The sequence below is a fragment of the Lissotriton helveticus genome, chromosome 9, assembly GCF_964261635.1.
Source record: "Lissotriton helveticus chromosome 9, aLisHel1.1, whole genome shotgun sequence".
NCBI classification, from domain to species: Eukaryota; Metazoa; Chordata; class Amphibia; order Caudata; family Salamandridae; genus Lissotriton; species Lissotriton helveticus.
The window spans coordinates 60,110,008-60,127,511 of NC_136070.1; the positions used below are offsets into that span (position 1 = coordinate 60,110,008).

Genomic DNA, 17,504 nt, shown 5'->3' on the forward strand with positions numbered 1-17,504 from the left:
ATGATGGATGTATGTATGGTAGAGAATCAGCCTGTGCTGATCTCACATTACACAATGACATTGTAGCATAGCCGAGTCTCATTCCTTGGCCGCAGGAATCTCCCACACCTCTAAAAGAGTGGGATGGAAGGCTTATAGCAGTGAGTATCTCTGTGCTGTCATATGAGCATCCCTATACACCATTCCCATTTCAGATGAAGGCGAAACAGAAGGTGTGAGTATCCTCCAAAAGGCATACCATAGCCTACACTATAATCTCCCCTTTAAGACAATTGAAAGTCTGTAAGTGTAACTTTTCAATCAATCAATCAATCAATCAGGTGTTTGTTAAGCGCGACTACTCACCCGTAAGGGTCTCAAGGTGCTGGGGGGTAGGTAGGGGTCATAAGTTCCAGTCCATCAAGGAGGGGGTCTGTCGAAGAGCCAGGTTTTGATGTTTCTTGCGAAGATGGGGAGCGATCTTATCTATCTGAAGTTAAGCGGAAGGTCGTTCCAGGCTCTCGCCGCGCGGAAGGAGAAGGAGCGGTCTCCTGATCTGGTCTTTCTGGTGCAGAGGACCACTGCGTAGGAGAGCTTGGCTGCTCGTGTGGTCCTTTGGTGTGCGTGGAATTTGAGTGGCTGTTCAGGTATGCTGGTCCGGTGTCGTGGAGGGCCTTGTGAGCGTGGGTTAGCATCTTGAAGGTGACTATAGTTTCGATAGGAAGCCAGTGGAGTATGCGCAGGTGCTGGCAGATGTGGCAGTGTCTTGGCAGGTTGAGGACCAGTCTTGCGGCAGCGTTTTGGATGTTCTGTAGCTTGCGGTGAAGTTTTTGTTTATTCCGGCGTAGAGTGTGATGCCATAGTCGAGCCTGCTGGTGACCAGGGTGTGAGTGACGGTCTTTCTGTGTTCGAGGGGGATCCATTTGAAGGTCTTATGTAGGAGGCAGAAGGTGTGGAAGCAGGAGGATGAGACGGAGTTGATCTGGAGGTCCATTTTGAGCTCTGAGTACAGGATGATTCCCAGGTTGCGGGCTTCCGAGGGCCGGGGGGCCACCAGGTGTCTCTCCAGGCGTCGGGGTTTGGGCCCATGATGACTACTTCCGTTTCGTTGTTGTTTAGTTGTAGGCAGCTGTTTTTCTTCCATTTGGCGACGACTTCCATGCCTTCTCAAAAGTTGTGTCTGGCGGTGTTGGGTTTATTGGATAGGGAGAGGATGAGTTGGGTGTCATCTGGGTATAACACAATGTTGAGTCCTTAGGTTCTGACGATGGGGGCGAGCGGAGCCATGTAGACGTAGAAGAGCGTAGGGCTGAGGGAGGACCCCTGGGGGACTCTGCAGGTGGTAGGTGTAGAGTCCAAGAGGAAAGGGGTGAGTCTGACCCGCTGCGTTCTGCCCGAGAGGAAGGAGCGGAACCAGTCGAGGGTCTTGTCTTGGATCCCTGCGTCGTGGAGTCTGTGTATTAGGGTACGACGAGAGACTGTGTCTAACGCCGCTGAGAGGTCCAGGAGGATGAGGGATGCTGTTTCTCCTTTGTCCAGTAAGGTACGGATGTGGTCTGTTGCGGCGAGGAGGGCGGTTTCCGTACTGTGTTTTTTTCTGAAGCCGGATTGGGAGGAGTCAAGGATGTTGTGCTCTTCGATGAATGTGGCGAGTTAGCTGTTGATGGCTTTCTATATGACTTTCGCTGGGAACGGGAGCAGGGAGATGGGTCTGTAGTTTTTGAGGTCGGTGGGGTCCGCCAAGGGTTTCTTCAGGAGGGGGTTGAGCTCAGCGTGTTTCCAGTCGAGGCGGTTGCCAGGGAGCGGTTGATGGTGTGGCAGAGCATGGGTGCAATGGTGTCGGCTGCTCTCTTGAAAACGTGGTGGGGCAGGGGTCCGTGGGGGCCCCGGAGTGACTTCACCTTCAGTGTGTCTTCGGTGGTGAGGGCTGTCCAGTTGTCGATCGCTGGCTTCAGGGTGATGGGTGGTTGGTGATGGTCCAGTGTGTTGGTTGACTTCATTGAAGTTGCTGTAGATGCTCTTGATTTTGTGGTGGAAAATGGTGCTGAGTTTGTCGCATAGGTCTTGTGAGGGAGGGATGTCGTGGACTCGCTGGTGGGTTGGGCAAACTCCTTGATGATGTTGAAGAGTTCTTTGCTGTTGTGTGCATGAGTGGAGATTCTGTCTTCAATCGCTTTTTTCCTCGTTTTTCTGATGAGTTGGTGGTGCTTGCTGGTGGCGGCTCTGAAGTTGTCGTGGGCTTCTGTGGATTTGGTGTTCCTCCAGGCCTTTTCGAGGTGTCGGCAAGTGTGTCTGGACTCTCGAAGTTCGGTGGTGAACCATCTAGCTTTCTTGGCATGGGTGTTGTAGTTTTTGTTTAGGGGGTTATGGTGTTGGTGCTGTCAGAGATCCATCTGTACAGGGTTCGAGCTGCGATGTTGGGGTCGTCATTTTCTGCGATGGTTGGGGTGGAGTTACTGAGCGATGAGGTTAGCTTGTCATCGGTGATTCTGGTTCAGTTTCTTCGTGGAGCAGGTGCTCTCGTCTGTGGATGGTGGGTATTCTGAAGGGGAAGTGGACTCATCAGTGGTCAGTCCATGGGAGTTCGGTGGTGTGGCTGAAAATGATGGAGTGTTACTGTTGTGAAGAGGGGGTTGAGGGTGTGTCCTGCTGAGTGTGTGGGTTCGGTCACGATCTGGCGGAGTCCAATGTTGTGGAAGTTGTCCAGGAGGGATGTGGTGCTGGGGTCCAGTTGGTTGTCGAGGTGGAAGTTGAGGTCTCCCAGTAGGGTGTAGTTGGCGGACGCAATGGCATGCGGGGTGATGATGTCCGCGATGGAGTTGGTGAAAAGTCCGCTGGGTCCAGGGGTTCAGTAGATGAGGGTTCCTCGGAGGGTGAAGGTAGGGCTGGGCAGTATCTTGAAGTGTTCCATCAGGTCTGTGGGCTCGTGGGGGAGTGTGCTCAGATGGAGGGTGGATTTGTGGACGATGGCGATTCCTCCACCCGGGTGGGTGGGTCGGTCCTTTCTGGAGATCTTGTATCCTTGGGGAATGGCGATGGCGATGTCCGGTCCTGAGGTGGTGGTGGTCCAGGTTTTGGTAAAGAATGCTAAATCCGGGGTGGTGCTGTCGCGGAGGTCCCAGATTTCAGTGGCGTGTTTGTGGAGGGATCAGATGTTGAGGAGGATGCATTGCAGGGTCTTCGGTTCGGTTGTGTTCTTGCTGGATGGTTGCACTGGGTCCGTGGTCTAGGCGGTGCTGCTGGTGTGCCGGCAGCGGTGACAGCTGAAAGGTCCGTGGGTGTTGGCTGGTGATGCTAGCTTGCAGTTGTTGTTGCGACCTGGGTTAAGAGCGTGGAGTGCCACTGGGTAGTAGTGTTGGTGGTGCAGAGATCCAGGGTTCCTGGTGCTGGTCGCAGTCGGGTTGAGAACGGGCGCAGACAGGCTTGCCTTTGGCGGGCGTCGCAGCAGCCACCATTAAGGAGTCGGGGACGGCTGGACAGCTGGGAGGCGGGAGCTGGGAGGGGAGCTGGATTGGGCCAGTCGCACTGGTCGTACTGGGGGGATGGTCCGCAGGGTCCGCAGTGGCAGGGTAAAACGGGATGAAAAAGGCAAAAGGGAAAAGGCAAAAAGAGAGAGAAAAGTGCAAATAATGCAGCAAAAGTGCAAGAAAGAGTGGCGGAATGCCACAGAGGACACTGAAGGAGAGTGAAAGGGGGAGATTGAAATGTGGGGAAAACGACAGAAAATGGAGGAAAGACCCAGAAGGAGAGTGAAGGGGGGAGATAGAAGTGAGGGGGAAAAAACGAGTGAAAAAGGAGAGAAAAAGCGGAGCGAAAGAATGGAGACAGAGGTCCACTGGACCAACAGGGATGAGGCGCAGGTGAAACCTGTGGGTGGAGGAGGGCCTCCAACACCAACACTCGAGAGTGCAGGGGCTCGGGGGAAGACCTCACTTAATGGTGGAGCTGCAAGGGAGGGAGAGCAATTTCACTGACAATGAGTAAGTGGCCTTGCTCTTCAAGCCAAAAAATGATTGGGTCACCCCAGGGTGATCAATAAGCTTGACAGTCTCTGTCATTCTCTGTGATCATGCCCCAGCTGGCAGACCCATTGTCTTAGATGCTAATATTTATCTTACATTTGGCAGTCAGAAGACATGAGGTGACATGATTCCTTTCCTGACTATTCAGGTTAGTGTACAGTGCTATAATGCAAAACAATGGGGGCTTCCCTGTAAACTGTGATTGGGGCTCTTGAGTATTCCATATGTTTGAGACCCTTGTGCATAATAGGGGCCCCTTAAGGTTTGGGGGGCCCCTTGGGGTGTTCCGACCCCGTGCACCACAAGGTACCAACCGCTGCCTGTGCAGGTAAGAGCGGTGGGGCGGTGGGGACGGGGGGGATTTTGACAGACGGCGATAAGGGAAAACTAATTATTTATTTAATTTCCCCTTGTGGTCATCTGTCGTATTTCCCCCTCAACCTGGCCCTACCACTCTTACCTGCACAGGCCGCAGCTGCAGGAGGCTGTGTAATGCCCGTACTAGTGTACTTGAGCCCACTTAGCACCTTTTCTGTGTTCTTCCTTCCGGGATCATGACATATTTTTCATGTCAGTCTTTGATCTAGAATAGTCAAAGTGAGGAATGCAATGGGATGAAGAAAAGGTATCAAAACTGTGACAAAAAGAGAAAGCATGGGGAAAACAAAGCTTCAAGAAGGAAATAAAGAAATGTAGTGTGGAAGAAGCGCAGCTGGGAGGCGGGGTGCGGGAACGGCAAGTAGGAGAGGCAGCAGGGGAGCAGCAGCGGGAAAAGGGCAGCTAAATGGGCAAGGAGGAAATATGCTCTATAACATTCTTTCTTTTCTTAAACTCTCAATTTAGGGGTTTGAAGGACATGGAGTTGGATGCCTCTTCTATGGAGAAAAGATTTGCCTTTAAATTTTTGAAGAAGATATTAAAGTATGTCAACTCAGCACAAGAGTTCATAGCACACTTGGGTAAGTTAACCATCCTCAAAAATGTTGTTGTGTCAGCCTTATGGGTCGTAAACCTTCCCAGTAATGTAAAAGGGAGCGCTTCACTTACTGGAAAATAGAATGTGCCTTATTTATGATAAGGTATATGGTAACTCTTCATACTTTGGAAAATGAGATATGTTTGATGTATGGTAATGCAGATGTCAACTCTTCACATTGTAGAATAGAATAAGTCAATTTTAGGGTGATGTAGATTGCAATTCTTCACACTCTGGAGAACTGATGAAGACTTCAACCTACAGATTCCTCACACTGAATATTTCAGGCATCAGACTGCAGAAATCTTTTGATAGCTCTTTGCACTGGTATAGGGCGCTGGCACCATCTCTGCGCTGGAAACAACATCACCATGACTCTGAGTGGCATCGAGCTTCCAAAGGAAAGTCACTGTGGGACTCATTTAAGTCTTGTGACTCCTTCTCAAGGCAATATCTAGTCCCTATAAGTCAAAATGAACCAGCAGGCATTCCATTTGACTTATAGAGACCAGTTATAGTTATTGCCTTGAGATAGAGTCATGAGGCTTAAATGAGTCCCTCCAGTCCCGACGCTGGCCCCAAGACCATCGACGTCTGTGGCTCCTACACCAGGCCTCAGCCGTACTTAGATTTCCCTGCTCTTGGTGCATACCCCTCGTTGTTCCTCAGTGCTACGTTTGATTTGTTTCATATGGCAATAGTCCCCTGTGGAACACCTTAGTGCCCCAGGGGCCCTTCTGGATACTGCCGATGGGGTTCTCCACTCTGCTTGCTACCCTCCTGCACTTGTCGCCTATTTCCTTCACTCAGGATCCAATGCTGTTGATTTTTTCACCTCCAGCACTGTGGCTGATGATGTTTTTGGCCATGATTTCTCCAATGAGGTCTTTACCAGCTTTCCTGACTCCAGACCAGCCTTCACTGGCACCTATGCTGACACTACCAGTGACAGATTTTCCAATGCCATCAAAACTGGCCATAATAGATCTACCAGACTCTGTGTACTGATCCAGAACGGATGCACATAGGCTTGTCCAAGAACACAGGTTGTTCTTTGGAGGGTGATTCTGATCCTCTATTGAACCCAAGGCAGGCCACAGATGATGGGAAGGATTTGTCTGGCTCCATGGATCCCGATTTGTCAGAAAGATTTCATTGGCTCAGATACCTCCAATGAATGGGAATTATAGTCCTCCATCAGGCCTCCCTCAAATAGAAACCACTTCACATCACTGCTTCGTATGGTAGGCGACTGAAGTTTTAGAATTTCCCCTACCATCAGTGGAGGTGAAATTCAACCTCTTAACGAAAATAGTGCACCACACTTCTCAAGCCATCACTGATTCAGTCATTTGGCCATGGGAAAATCCAAACTCAGCCCCTGCTGTAACTCTACTAGGGAAAAGACTATATACACCAGCTCCAGGCAACCACCTTTCCATTCTCCTCATCCCTTCCTGGAAAGCTGGTGGTACTAGTTTATCTTCTGGAGCTTTCCCTACCACTGCTTTACACAGAGAGTCTAAGAGTATAAAGCAATTGGCCAAGAGTTGTTTGCAGCAGGGAACATGGCCCATAACATGTCCCTATTAATGCCACATGTTTAATGAATCTTTATTCTCATGTTCGACATGGTCAGGATGACCAGGCCTCAAACAGACAAGTCCTTCAATCAGGCTTAGACATGGCATGTGCGATGGGCACTTACATGGTTGCACAACTCAGGTTTCTGCAATGATATTCAAGTAACACTGATGGACCTTTCCTTGATTGTTCACTGCTGTTCGGGGAAAAGGCGGATTTGGTCCTTGAGTGCTACAGGGAGTGGTTGAGCCACTGCTAGATCTCTAAGACTCCAAACCCACCAGCAAGACTACAGACAATTTTGAACATTTGAATGTTCACCAAAGGTTTCTCCTTTTGTGGCAGATAGCAAGGCCAGCAGTAGGAAACATCATTTACAACGCACGCGTTACAGCGCATGTCATTACAATTAATTTTTTACAACTCGAAATCCATTACAACGCATGTCATCACTTCGCATAATCCACTACAACGCATTCCCCAAAGTAAAGCCCCGGCAGAGTTAGAATAGTGATTGCGTTGTAATGGATTATGCATTGTAATGACATGCGTTGTAACAACTTGTGTTTTAATGGATTTTGCGATGTAAAAAATGTGTTGTAATGACATGCGTTGTAACGCGTGCATTGTAAAGTGTAATTTTCCCTGCAGCAGCAACAACAGAACCACTTGTTTTAGCAATACTGGATCATGGTAAGAGTAGAGGCTGGACCTTACCTCTCTGTCCCTCCTCCTTTTCTTCCTCTGTTCCAGGCAGTAGGGAAGCAGCCTTACTTCCCCTTTGTTGGAGCATTGGGCACTTGTTGGGGAACTGGTATTCTCCTTTTTACAACCCTGAGAGCCATAATTTCAGACCAGTTGGTATTGCAGATCATAAAAACAAGGTATGCTGTATTCTACCAACAAGCCCCTCCACCCGTTTCCAGCTCGTCTTCCTTTCCCTCTGCAGCCCACATACATATCCTCAGCAGGAGGTAAACATCTCGAAGAGGGCAGTAAAATTGGTTCCAGAGCAGAGCAGGAACAGGGTCATGGGTAGTACTTCCGGTACTTCCTGGTCCTGAGCAAGGAAAAATTCCTGATGCTTTCCCTGACTCAGGTTTTGTTGGCACTGGAAGCTGAAGACTAAATGGTGTCTGTCGATCTGCAGGACGCGTATTTTCATATACCGATTTTGCAATCGCATAGGAAGTACCTACACTACATGGCAGAGCCATGCATTATCAATTTGTGGTCCTCCTGTTTGGCTTGACTTCCACTCCATGAATCTTCACAAAAGTGTTGCCAGTAGTCTCACCTGGAGCCCTTTCAGTGCATCCCATTCATAGAGGCAGTATAGGACACGACATTGAGCCTTTCCTCCTCTTCAGAGGATAAAGGATATTCAGGCTATGAATCTGATGTTTCAGAATGGAGCACATCTTCCAGTCATATTATTCTTGCACCCGCTAGACCTGCTAGCTTCCTGTGTTCTCCTCACCTTTCACACATGCTGGCACATGTGGACCCTCCAGTAGTACCTCCAAAGACAGTGCAGATTGAGTGCACCTGAATGCTTTTTATCTTCCTCCTGAAGTAGTAGATGTTATTTTAAGTTACTCCAGTATTGGAACTTTCATAGATTCACAAGATTCACATGCCTGAATTATTCCCCGTCATCGAGACGGGAGTCTCCGGTACATAAAAAAGCAATGCATAGCATTAAAGCAAACTGAAAAGAGGCCTAGGCCCATTTTCCTTTTGCAACACATAGCCTTCGTTATGTAAAAAAGGCCCAAACTTTTCCCTGAAACAATCAGCTGTCCTCACCCTCTAGAACACTCCTGAGAGAACCTCTTGCCCCTCAGATTTTCTACCGCACGTTGTGCTAGGGAGTCTCCTTTGAGCTCTGCTCAAAATCTTCAATTTATACTCTGTGAGTGGAATTTGGGAGTTCCCCTTTTTCTAGATTGAGTTTTTGGAAACTTCTCTATTTCTTCTACCATGGCTAACAAGGAAAAGAGAAAAGCTTATTTAGAGCTTGTGCCACCTGCTCTAAGAAAAGACTTTATACAGATGATCCTCATGAAGACTGTATATATTGCCTTTACCCAGATCATCAGGCGAAGGAGTGTAAGATTTGTCGCACTTTCTCCAATAAGACCTTGAGAGATTGTGAAGGAAGGCTTCTGCTCTGGCTCCAGAAGGTAAAGGCCAGGAAGGAGATCCTCTCAAGTGACAGTGAGGAGGAGTCAATATCATCCAGGAGATCTCAAAAGAGGAACAGATCTCTACAGGCTCATACCTCAGGTGAGAGGCCTGAAAAAAAAACTAAAAAGACCGCACCAGGGTCTTCGGGTCGCAGTCCCTCAAAATCTCCTTCAGGAAAGTCTAAGGAGAAGAAGGGTCATGCTTTAGAGGAGAAACAGGCTAAGAAGACTTCATCAGAGCCGTCAAAATCTCCTCCAAAGGTAAAAATGACCTTTAAAAAATATTTTTCTACACCTTCTGAGGTGAAAAAAAATCTGCAGCGTCAACGAGGAGAACCTCATCGTTGACGAAAACGCCATTGTCGTCGACGAAAACTGAGGTAAAGGCTGTATTGCCGTCGACGCTTCCGCCGTCGACGACGGAGTCGACGATGATGACGACAAGCCCTTCGTCGACGAAGGCAGTGACGACCATGTCATCGTCGGGATCGTCGACGACGACATCGACCATGGGACCGTTGACGACAATGACGGTGACGACAACGTCTATGATAGCATCGACGGTTATGATTTCATCGACGGCGGCGACTACGATCTCGTCGACAGGCTCGCCGACGACGGCAAAAACACCGGAGAAACGTTTTTTAGCCAGGAAAAGAACAATAACGCCAGAAGTTAGGTCGCCAAGTAAGGTATCACCATTGGTTCCTTCTCACCTTCTGGAGGAGGAATATTCGGAGGAAGAGGATGATGGTGGTCCTTTTGGATACGCTAGCAGCCCATCTCAACTGAAGGTTAAGTACCAGGAAGAAGGCTCACAAGATGAATGAGGTTTTTCAGTCATCCCCAACATCACCACCACCAGGAACAACGAGAAGAGATGGCAATTGTGCCCTCTTCGTTGTTGAGAGATCTTCAGTCTATGCTGGAAGATAATAGAAGAAGATATCCTACACCTCAAACGACTATGGAAATCCCTGACATTACACCTCGGCTACGCTCTGTATCGGGTATGCCGGTGCGCAGACGAGAGATCTTGCAGGAGGCTTTGCCTAAGTCTCCGCCATCGAGACCTCAGCGTGATCCTGACACTACTGATGAGGAGCATGAGGATGGGGAGATTACGGATCCAAGCAAGGAGTGGGACGATTACCTCATTCCTTCACCTGCGTCCCCTTCACCGAAACCCGTGGATTCCCCACCAGAGGACATTGGGGGGTTTCATAACCTGATGGAAAGGGCCACTAAAAGATTCTCGCTTTCCATGTCGGAGGATAAGGCTGAATGCTTTTTATATGACTTTAAAGAAACCTATCGCAAATCGGTTCGATCTTTGCCGATTGTGAGTCATATTTGGGAGGAAGGCCCAAAGGTGATGGAATCACCAGCTATAGTGACCCCAGTACTTGCGAGATTAGACAAAAAGTATAAAGGGCCGGCAGATGCCCCAGCCTGCCTTTTGGGTCACCCCAAACCAGATTCGGTGATTACACAGGCGGCGCAGCAGAAATCAAGAAACCCATCAGCTCAGATAAAAGCACCCCCGGACAGAGAAGGAAGAAGGCTGGACAACGCAGGGAAGAGATTTTCCTCGATGTCAGCTCTGTTAGTAAAGGCCGCAAATGCTCTAGCCATCCTGGGAAGGTACGACAGGCAAATGTGGTGCAACCGTCACCTTATATTGACCACATGCCGGATGCGGAGAAGCAAGAAGCCAGAAAGATTCTTTTGGAGGGGGAGAGGACTACAGCAGAAATCATAGACTGCGCTATGGATATAGCGACTACAGCTTTCAGGTCTCTAGGAGGAGCGGCTGTGCTGCGCAGACAAGGGTGGTAAAGGGCTACGGCATTCAGACCGGAGGTCCAAAATAAAATCTTGGATCTTCCGTTCAACGGCGAAGACTTATTCTGCAAGCAAGTGGATGACGCGCTGCAGAGTATCAAGAAAGTCACTGATACTGCCAAAGCTTTGGGAACTCTGCAATACAGAAAGGTTCCTTTTCGTGGCTCTAAGGGTAGGGGGCAAACATCATACAGAGGAGGATATCAGCAAGGGAGATATTCTTCTTATACCTCCACTTCTCAACCCTACTGTCAGCAGTACACACAGCGACAATCGGGAGGTTATTCCAAATCTGCTCCAAGAGGTAGAGGAGGTTGTCAGGGTAAGGACGCCCGACGACAATGACAACCTGCGAATGCTGATCACACCGGATACACTGAGATCGTATGTAACCTTGGGTGGAAAAATTTCCTGTTTTCTTCACAATTGGCAAATAATAACCACGGACCGTTGGGTCCTCAACATTATTCAATTCGGACACACTCTAGAATTTCTTCAGACCCCCCCTCGGATGCCACCGATGCATCACAAGGTCAATCATTTGCATCAAATCCGGAAGGAGATTCGGGAGCAATAGAACCGGTACCGAATTCTCAAAAAGAGAATGATTTTACTCCCGATTTTTTCTAGTCAGGAAAAACATCCTACAATGGCGTCCTATACTGGATCTCAGATTCCTGAATACTTATCTCAAAAAACATTCATTCCGGATGATTTCTCTACAGGACATCCTTCTACTTTTAAACCAAGGGGATCATATGACCACTTTGAACTTACAAGACACGTATTTTCACGTCCCAATCCATCCTGCACACAGGCAGTACCTTCGTTTCACGGTGGCTGGGGAACATTACCAATTCAAGGTACTGCCTTTTGGCCTCAAATCCGCCCCAAGATTGTTCACAAAATGCCTGGCTCCAGTGGCGGCTGTTTTAAGGAAACAAAAACATCAAGGTTTTCCTTACCTAGACGACTGGTTAGTCAAGGCACCAACAGAAACACTAACCAGAGCGTCAACGGGGGCGTGCATAGACTTGTTCACCAAGCTGGGGTTGATTCTGCACGAGAAAAAATCATCTTTTCAACCAAAAAAACAGATAACTTTTCTGGGAGCAATCTTAGACACAGAGAAAAACAAAGCGTTCCCCTCCACAGAAAGACAACAAAAACTAGTGTCCCACTTCCAGAGATTTCTAAAAAGAAAGTATATTTCAGTACGCAGGTACAAATCATTGCTGGGGATAATGTCATCTTGTATTCCCCTCGTGCCTCACTGCAGATTAAGAATGCCGCCGTTACAAGAACAGCTCGACCTCGTATTGTGTCAAGCACAGGGATCCTTCGAGGGTGTGGTGCGAGTGACACCGGTCATGCTGCAAGCAGCAGCGTGGTGGATGCAACAGCAAAACGTCTCTCAAAGACTCTCATTTCTCAAGGCTCCAGCCCCATTGGTATTAACTACAGATGCGTCCCTGGAAGGAAGGGGGGCATTTCTGCAGGACCTGCAGGTCAGCGGTGGATGGAAGTTAGAAGAACAACAACTGCACATAAACTTGCTGGAACTAAGGGCAGTGCGCCTCGCGTTGCTGGCTTTCCTGCCACGAATCAGAGGTTTGTTCGTGTTGATAAGAACAGACAACACGACTGTGATGCACTACTTAAACAAGCAGGGAGGCACAAGATCTCTCTCCCTTTCTCAAGAAGCTCAGCACATATGGAAATGGGCTCTACAACAAGGAATATCCATGTCTGCAGAACACCTACCAGGGAATCATAACACCAAAGCAGATACTCTCAGCAGGCTCAAAACTTCTTGCCACGAGTGGGAGTTGGACCAGGGAGTCCTGGACACCATTTTTCGAGCATGGGGCAAACCAACGGTGGATCTCTTTGCCACAAGGGAGAACAAGAAATGCCAGTTCTTCGCAAGCTGGCTTCCCCAGGGGGGATCCTGGGGGAATGTGTTTTCGATGGCATGGTTCGACTTCTTTGCCTACACTTTTCCCCCGATTCCCCTCCTGCCAAGGGTCCTCAGGAAAATAAAGAAGGAACCGTGCAGGCTGATCCTGATAGCCCCTTGGTGGCCCAGACAGCACTGGTTCGCGGAGCTTCTACTGCTGTCAGAAGCACAACCTATTCGCCTCCAGCCGATACCATCGCTCCTGACAATGTCCTAGGGACAAGTGCTCCATCCGGACCCGAAATCCTTGCACTTAGCAGCCTTTCTCCTGAGCACTGTGAGGTCCAATATCTGAATATTTCGCAGGAGTGCGGAAACATCCTATCGAAGGCTAGGGCAGAGAGCACAAACAAAACCTACAGGATGAAGTGGAAGAGGTTTTGTCTCTGGTGTCAACGGAATGGTGCCCATCCACTGACGGTGGCACCTCATGAAATCATCCCATGCATCTTGCTGTTAGCAAAGTGTGGATTAGCTCACGCTTCTTTAAAAGTGCATTTAGCTGCAATATCCAGATACAGGAGACCTGCATCAGGCCCTTCCTTATGGTCAGCCAGGATCATCAAGCAGTTTATGAAGGGATTATTCAGGGTTTTCCCTCCAATAAAACCTCCGCCACCGCTCTGGAATCTCAACATAGTATTGTCTCAATTAATGAGACAACCTTTCAAACCCATACACAGAGCGGACCTTAAATTCTTATCTTGGAAAGTGGCGCTTCTCCTGGCCCTAACTTCAGCTGGGAGTGTAGGAGAACTACAAGCTCTCACAATACGAGACCCTTTTTTGCAGGTCAAAGAGGACAAAATGATTCTGAGGACTAATCCAAGATTTATTCCTAAGGTGCCTACTGATTTCCATTTGAATGAGCCAATGGTGTTGAAACAAATATTTCCTCATCCAACAACAGCGGCGGAGAGTCTTACATTCATTAGACGTTCAGAGATGTCTCAAGTTCTATCTTAAAGAAACGAAAGGTTTTCGAAAATCTTCACAGCTATTTGTCGCCTTCAGTGCACCCAGGAAGGGTTTTCCTTTATCAGAACGTGGCATTGCCAGATGGATTTCCAGTGCAATTGTTTACTGTCATCAGGCTGCTGGGAAGCCTCTGAACTCACGAGTTCGTGCCCATTCGACAAGAGCAGTGTCCACGTCTACGGCATTATTTGCAGGAGTGCCTATACAGGATATCTGCAGAGCAGCGACCTGGGCATCTACGCACTCATTTACAAAGCTCTACTGCTTGGAAGCAGCCGCAGAGACGGAAGCGGCGGTGGGAGAAGCGGTGCTGAGAAACATCATCCAGTGACGGTGAGCCTTTTTTACATCCCTCCATCCTATTTTGTCTTGTTTACAAAGTCACATTTATGAAACTGTACTAAGCTTTATAATGCACAAGTTGTGTTGCACCAGGTTGGAATATAAGGAACAAATGTGCTTTGTGATGTTACTGCTCACTATTCTAATTCAGGCATGTGAATCTATGAAAGTTCCAATACTGGTGTAAGAAAACAAGTTACTTACCTGTAACTGTAGTTCTCCAGTATTGGAAGCTTTCAAAGACTCGCATGCACCCACCCTCCTCCCCTGAGATGCTCACCTTGGATTTGGCACGGCGAGTGTTTAGTATGCACTAGTGCGTGAAAATCTTAGGGACAAGAGGTTCTCTCAGGAGTGTTCTAGAGGGTGGGGACAGCTGATTGGTTCAGGGAAAAGTTTGGGCCTTTTTTACATAACGAAGGCTACGGGTTGCAAAAGGAAAATGGGCCTAGGTCTCGTTTCTTTTCAGTTTGCTATACTGCTATGCATTGATTTTTTATGTACCGGAGACTCCCGTCTCGACAACGGGGAATAATTCAGGCATGTGAATATATGAAAGCTTCCAATACTGGAGAACTACAGTTACAGGTAAGTAACTTGTTTTCTTCCTGCAGACATTCCACCAAAACAGTGTGCTCTGGGATGGGGAGTAGGTTTGCCACGTGGTTTTCGGATAGTTCCGTAGACTCTCTCAAGGTCCACTCATGGGATGTCTTACGGTTTGCCCTGTCAACGGCTCAGCTTGGTTGTGCAGTAAGTACGGTAAAGGGCGACTTATCTGTGTTAGCTGCCTTTCTGTGTCTCCAAGGCACGCTTTCCCTGCTCAGGTCCTCTATATTTATGAGCTTTCTGAAGGGCCTCACCATTATGTTCCCCCCTTCCTTGTCCATTGTACCTCAATGCAACCGAAATCTTGTCCCCATGTTTTAATGAGTGAAACATTTGAACCCTTACACAGTTACCAGTTGTGAATTCTTACCTTTAAAACATTTTTTTCTGATTGTCTTTAAATCGGCTAGATGGGTCAGTGAGTTGAAAGCACTGAATGTCAAGAATCCTTTTACCCCCTTTTATCCCAATAAGTTGGTCCTTAGAACAATTTATTGATTTATTTATTTAAAGAGTTTTATATAGCGCTGGCTAGACCCGAAGGTATCAGAGAGCTTTACATAAGGTTCCACATAGTTGCCAACTTAACATCAGTTACAAGTTACCAACGATACCGGTAAAAACATTTAAGGAGCATAGAAGACAAGGGAAATGGGAGTTGGAGAAGGGAGAGGGGGTAAGGGAAAAGGGGTAGGGAATAGATACAACTGAGAGACAAAGGGTAGCTTCTTTCCTGCCGAAGGTAGTCTCACCCTTTCACTTGGGGGCAGTCCATCATCTTACCTACCTTCTTCCCACCTCCATATCCCTATAAGGAGGAGGAAAGGCTCCACAGACTGGACCGTACGAGGGCGGTCAGTTTTTACATTGACCAAATCAAAGATTTCCGGCTTGATGAGCAGCTTTTCATTAGCTACATCAGCAAGATGATAGGCAAAATCATGCAATAGAGAACGTTGTCCAGCTGGATCATCTTGTGCCCCAGGTACACTAGAAACATCTGGAGGGCATCAGAGTTTATTCCTCCAGGGCAAAGTCTTCAACTTTAGCTCTGTCAAGGCTGTGGTCCCAGTGATAGCAATACAGTGACCTATGCTTCCTTTCACACCTGTTTGGATTCAGAGGTGTGGAGGGAAGGACACTTTGCACGATAATTCCTCCATGGTTTAACCAGTTCTTCAAGCCCCACCTCCCAGTTGGGTTTTATTTGGGAAATATATGCAAAAGATGAGGACTCTGGAGGTCGAAGTATCCATCAGAAGAAAAAGTTACTTACCTTTGGTAACATTCTTTCTGGTGAATACTTTATCTACCTTCTCAGTCTTCACCAATTTAGCCAACCTCCCCTTCTTGAAGACTTTTTTTGTACTAGAATCGTTATAGGAAGGTTCAGAGTTTAAATTTTGCACTGCACTTGCCTGATAAGATTTTGATCTCATCCTATTCGCCTCGAAGCTCCCACAAAATGTATAGGAGACCGACAGGGCGCAGTGGGGCAATTTTTGCTCCAACAACATCAAGGATGCATTGCTTCAGGCTGGAAGGGAGAGCGATTGAAAAGTTTCCGGCTCCAGTCTGACTCCTAGGATATTCAAAAGGTGAGAAAGATGACTACCAAAGGTAAATAACTACTTTTCTTAGTTTATTCTAATATAAAAAGCAGATCTTCACACTCTGGAGAATAGAGTGTGCTTTGTATATGATAATATAAACCGCACCTCTTCACGATCGGGAGAATGCAGTATATCTTGATTATGGAGCTGGTGATATGGTTTTTTGCGGGGAGTGAGTACTGTAGGATTGGGTGTATTAACTGTAAGTGTTAGCTGTAGGATTAAGGGACTCATTTAGGGTTTGGCAGAGTGTCAGGAATGTCATAACCAGCAGTCCTCCTGCTTTGTCAGACCTGTGGTTCCCCCACTCTGTTTACAGTTGAAAGAACCACTGGGTGACCATTGTCAGAGCCTCCCCAAGCTGGGGCATAGGTATCCTCTGGCCCAGCGGTCCATCTGGCACAGGCCCACTGCATCACATTGATAGTCCCGCCCCATTGAATGTAGGAAGAGCATCTCTCATTTTTCCCTCTCTTTTCGGCTATAAGATGTATAGTGGAAACTGACAAAGAAAATGTTAAATGGTCCCCACATGCAGAGAAAAAGTTCCCTGTGTTGCCGGACTATTTAATTTATATTCACAGAAAACAAACTCCTTCTTTAGGAAGCAGAATTTCTGATAGAACAGAGATCCCCAGCAGATAGATGGAGATATCTAGATATTGCAAGAGCTGCTCCACCATGGGTTCAGACGACATCCATCCGCTGACCTAGCAGATTGCCGGCTGTCCGCCAAGAGCTAAATAAGGCCCTAAATCCTCACCAGGGTAAATCAGCTCATTGTATCCTATGAAGGTAAATTGAATGAGAGCCACTGTTGTAAACAATGTAGAGTGAGTATACTATATTATGAGAATATACCTATCATTATCATTATTTATAGGGCAACAATGACTTTGCAATGGTATCCAAATAAGATCTGCAATCAAAAGAAGCAGCACGTTTTATTAAAAATGTACCTCATGATGCCAGGAGTTTTTGTATGCCTGTGTTGCATGACCTATGCACTGTGTATTTACAGAGGCAATTGTCAGCAGTGGGAAAACCGAAAAGTCTCCACATGAGCAAGAAATCAAGTTCTTTGCCAAAGTAAGTATGTGATTGTTTGCAACAATCTGTTGTATTCAGAAATTTATAAATACATTCCTTGGGGCTCTCAACATCACTATACCTAAGTGGTTTGAAACCCCTTTATATTAATTTTGTTGAGCACAAACTCATGAATGGCAGCATCTTTGTCCCTTAGAAGTCAAATTCCTCCCCTATGTAGCACCAAGAAGTGATTAATTTATGCAGTGGATGCTTTAATAACAAAGATAACATACTTTCATTTAACGTCAAATTACTTATGGTACAGAATTTGTGGAGTTTATTGTTGGTGTAAAAGTATTACAACATTACTCATTT

At 47.3% G+C, this 17,504-nt stretch overlaps 1 protein-coding gene across 1 annotated transcript in view; it reads left to right on the plus strand.

Moving 5' to 3' along the window:
- The window catches only part of RYR3 (ryanodine receptor 3), a 1,933,484-nt gene that overhangs the window by 1,228,218 nt on the left and 687,762 nt on the right, over positions 1-17,504 (plus strand). Inside the window, exons 58-59 of the mRNA XM_078661960.1 lie at positions 4,845-4,960; positions 17,119-17,186. Of these exons, the coding sequence (XP_078518086.1) occupies positions 4,845-4,960; positions 17,119-17,186 (184 nt within the window). The remainder of the gene's footprint in view (positions 1-4,844; positions 4,961-17,118; positions 17,187-17,504) is intronic.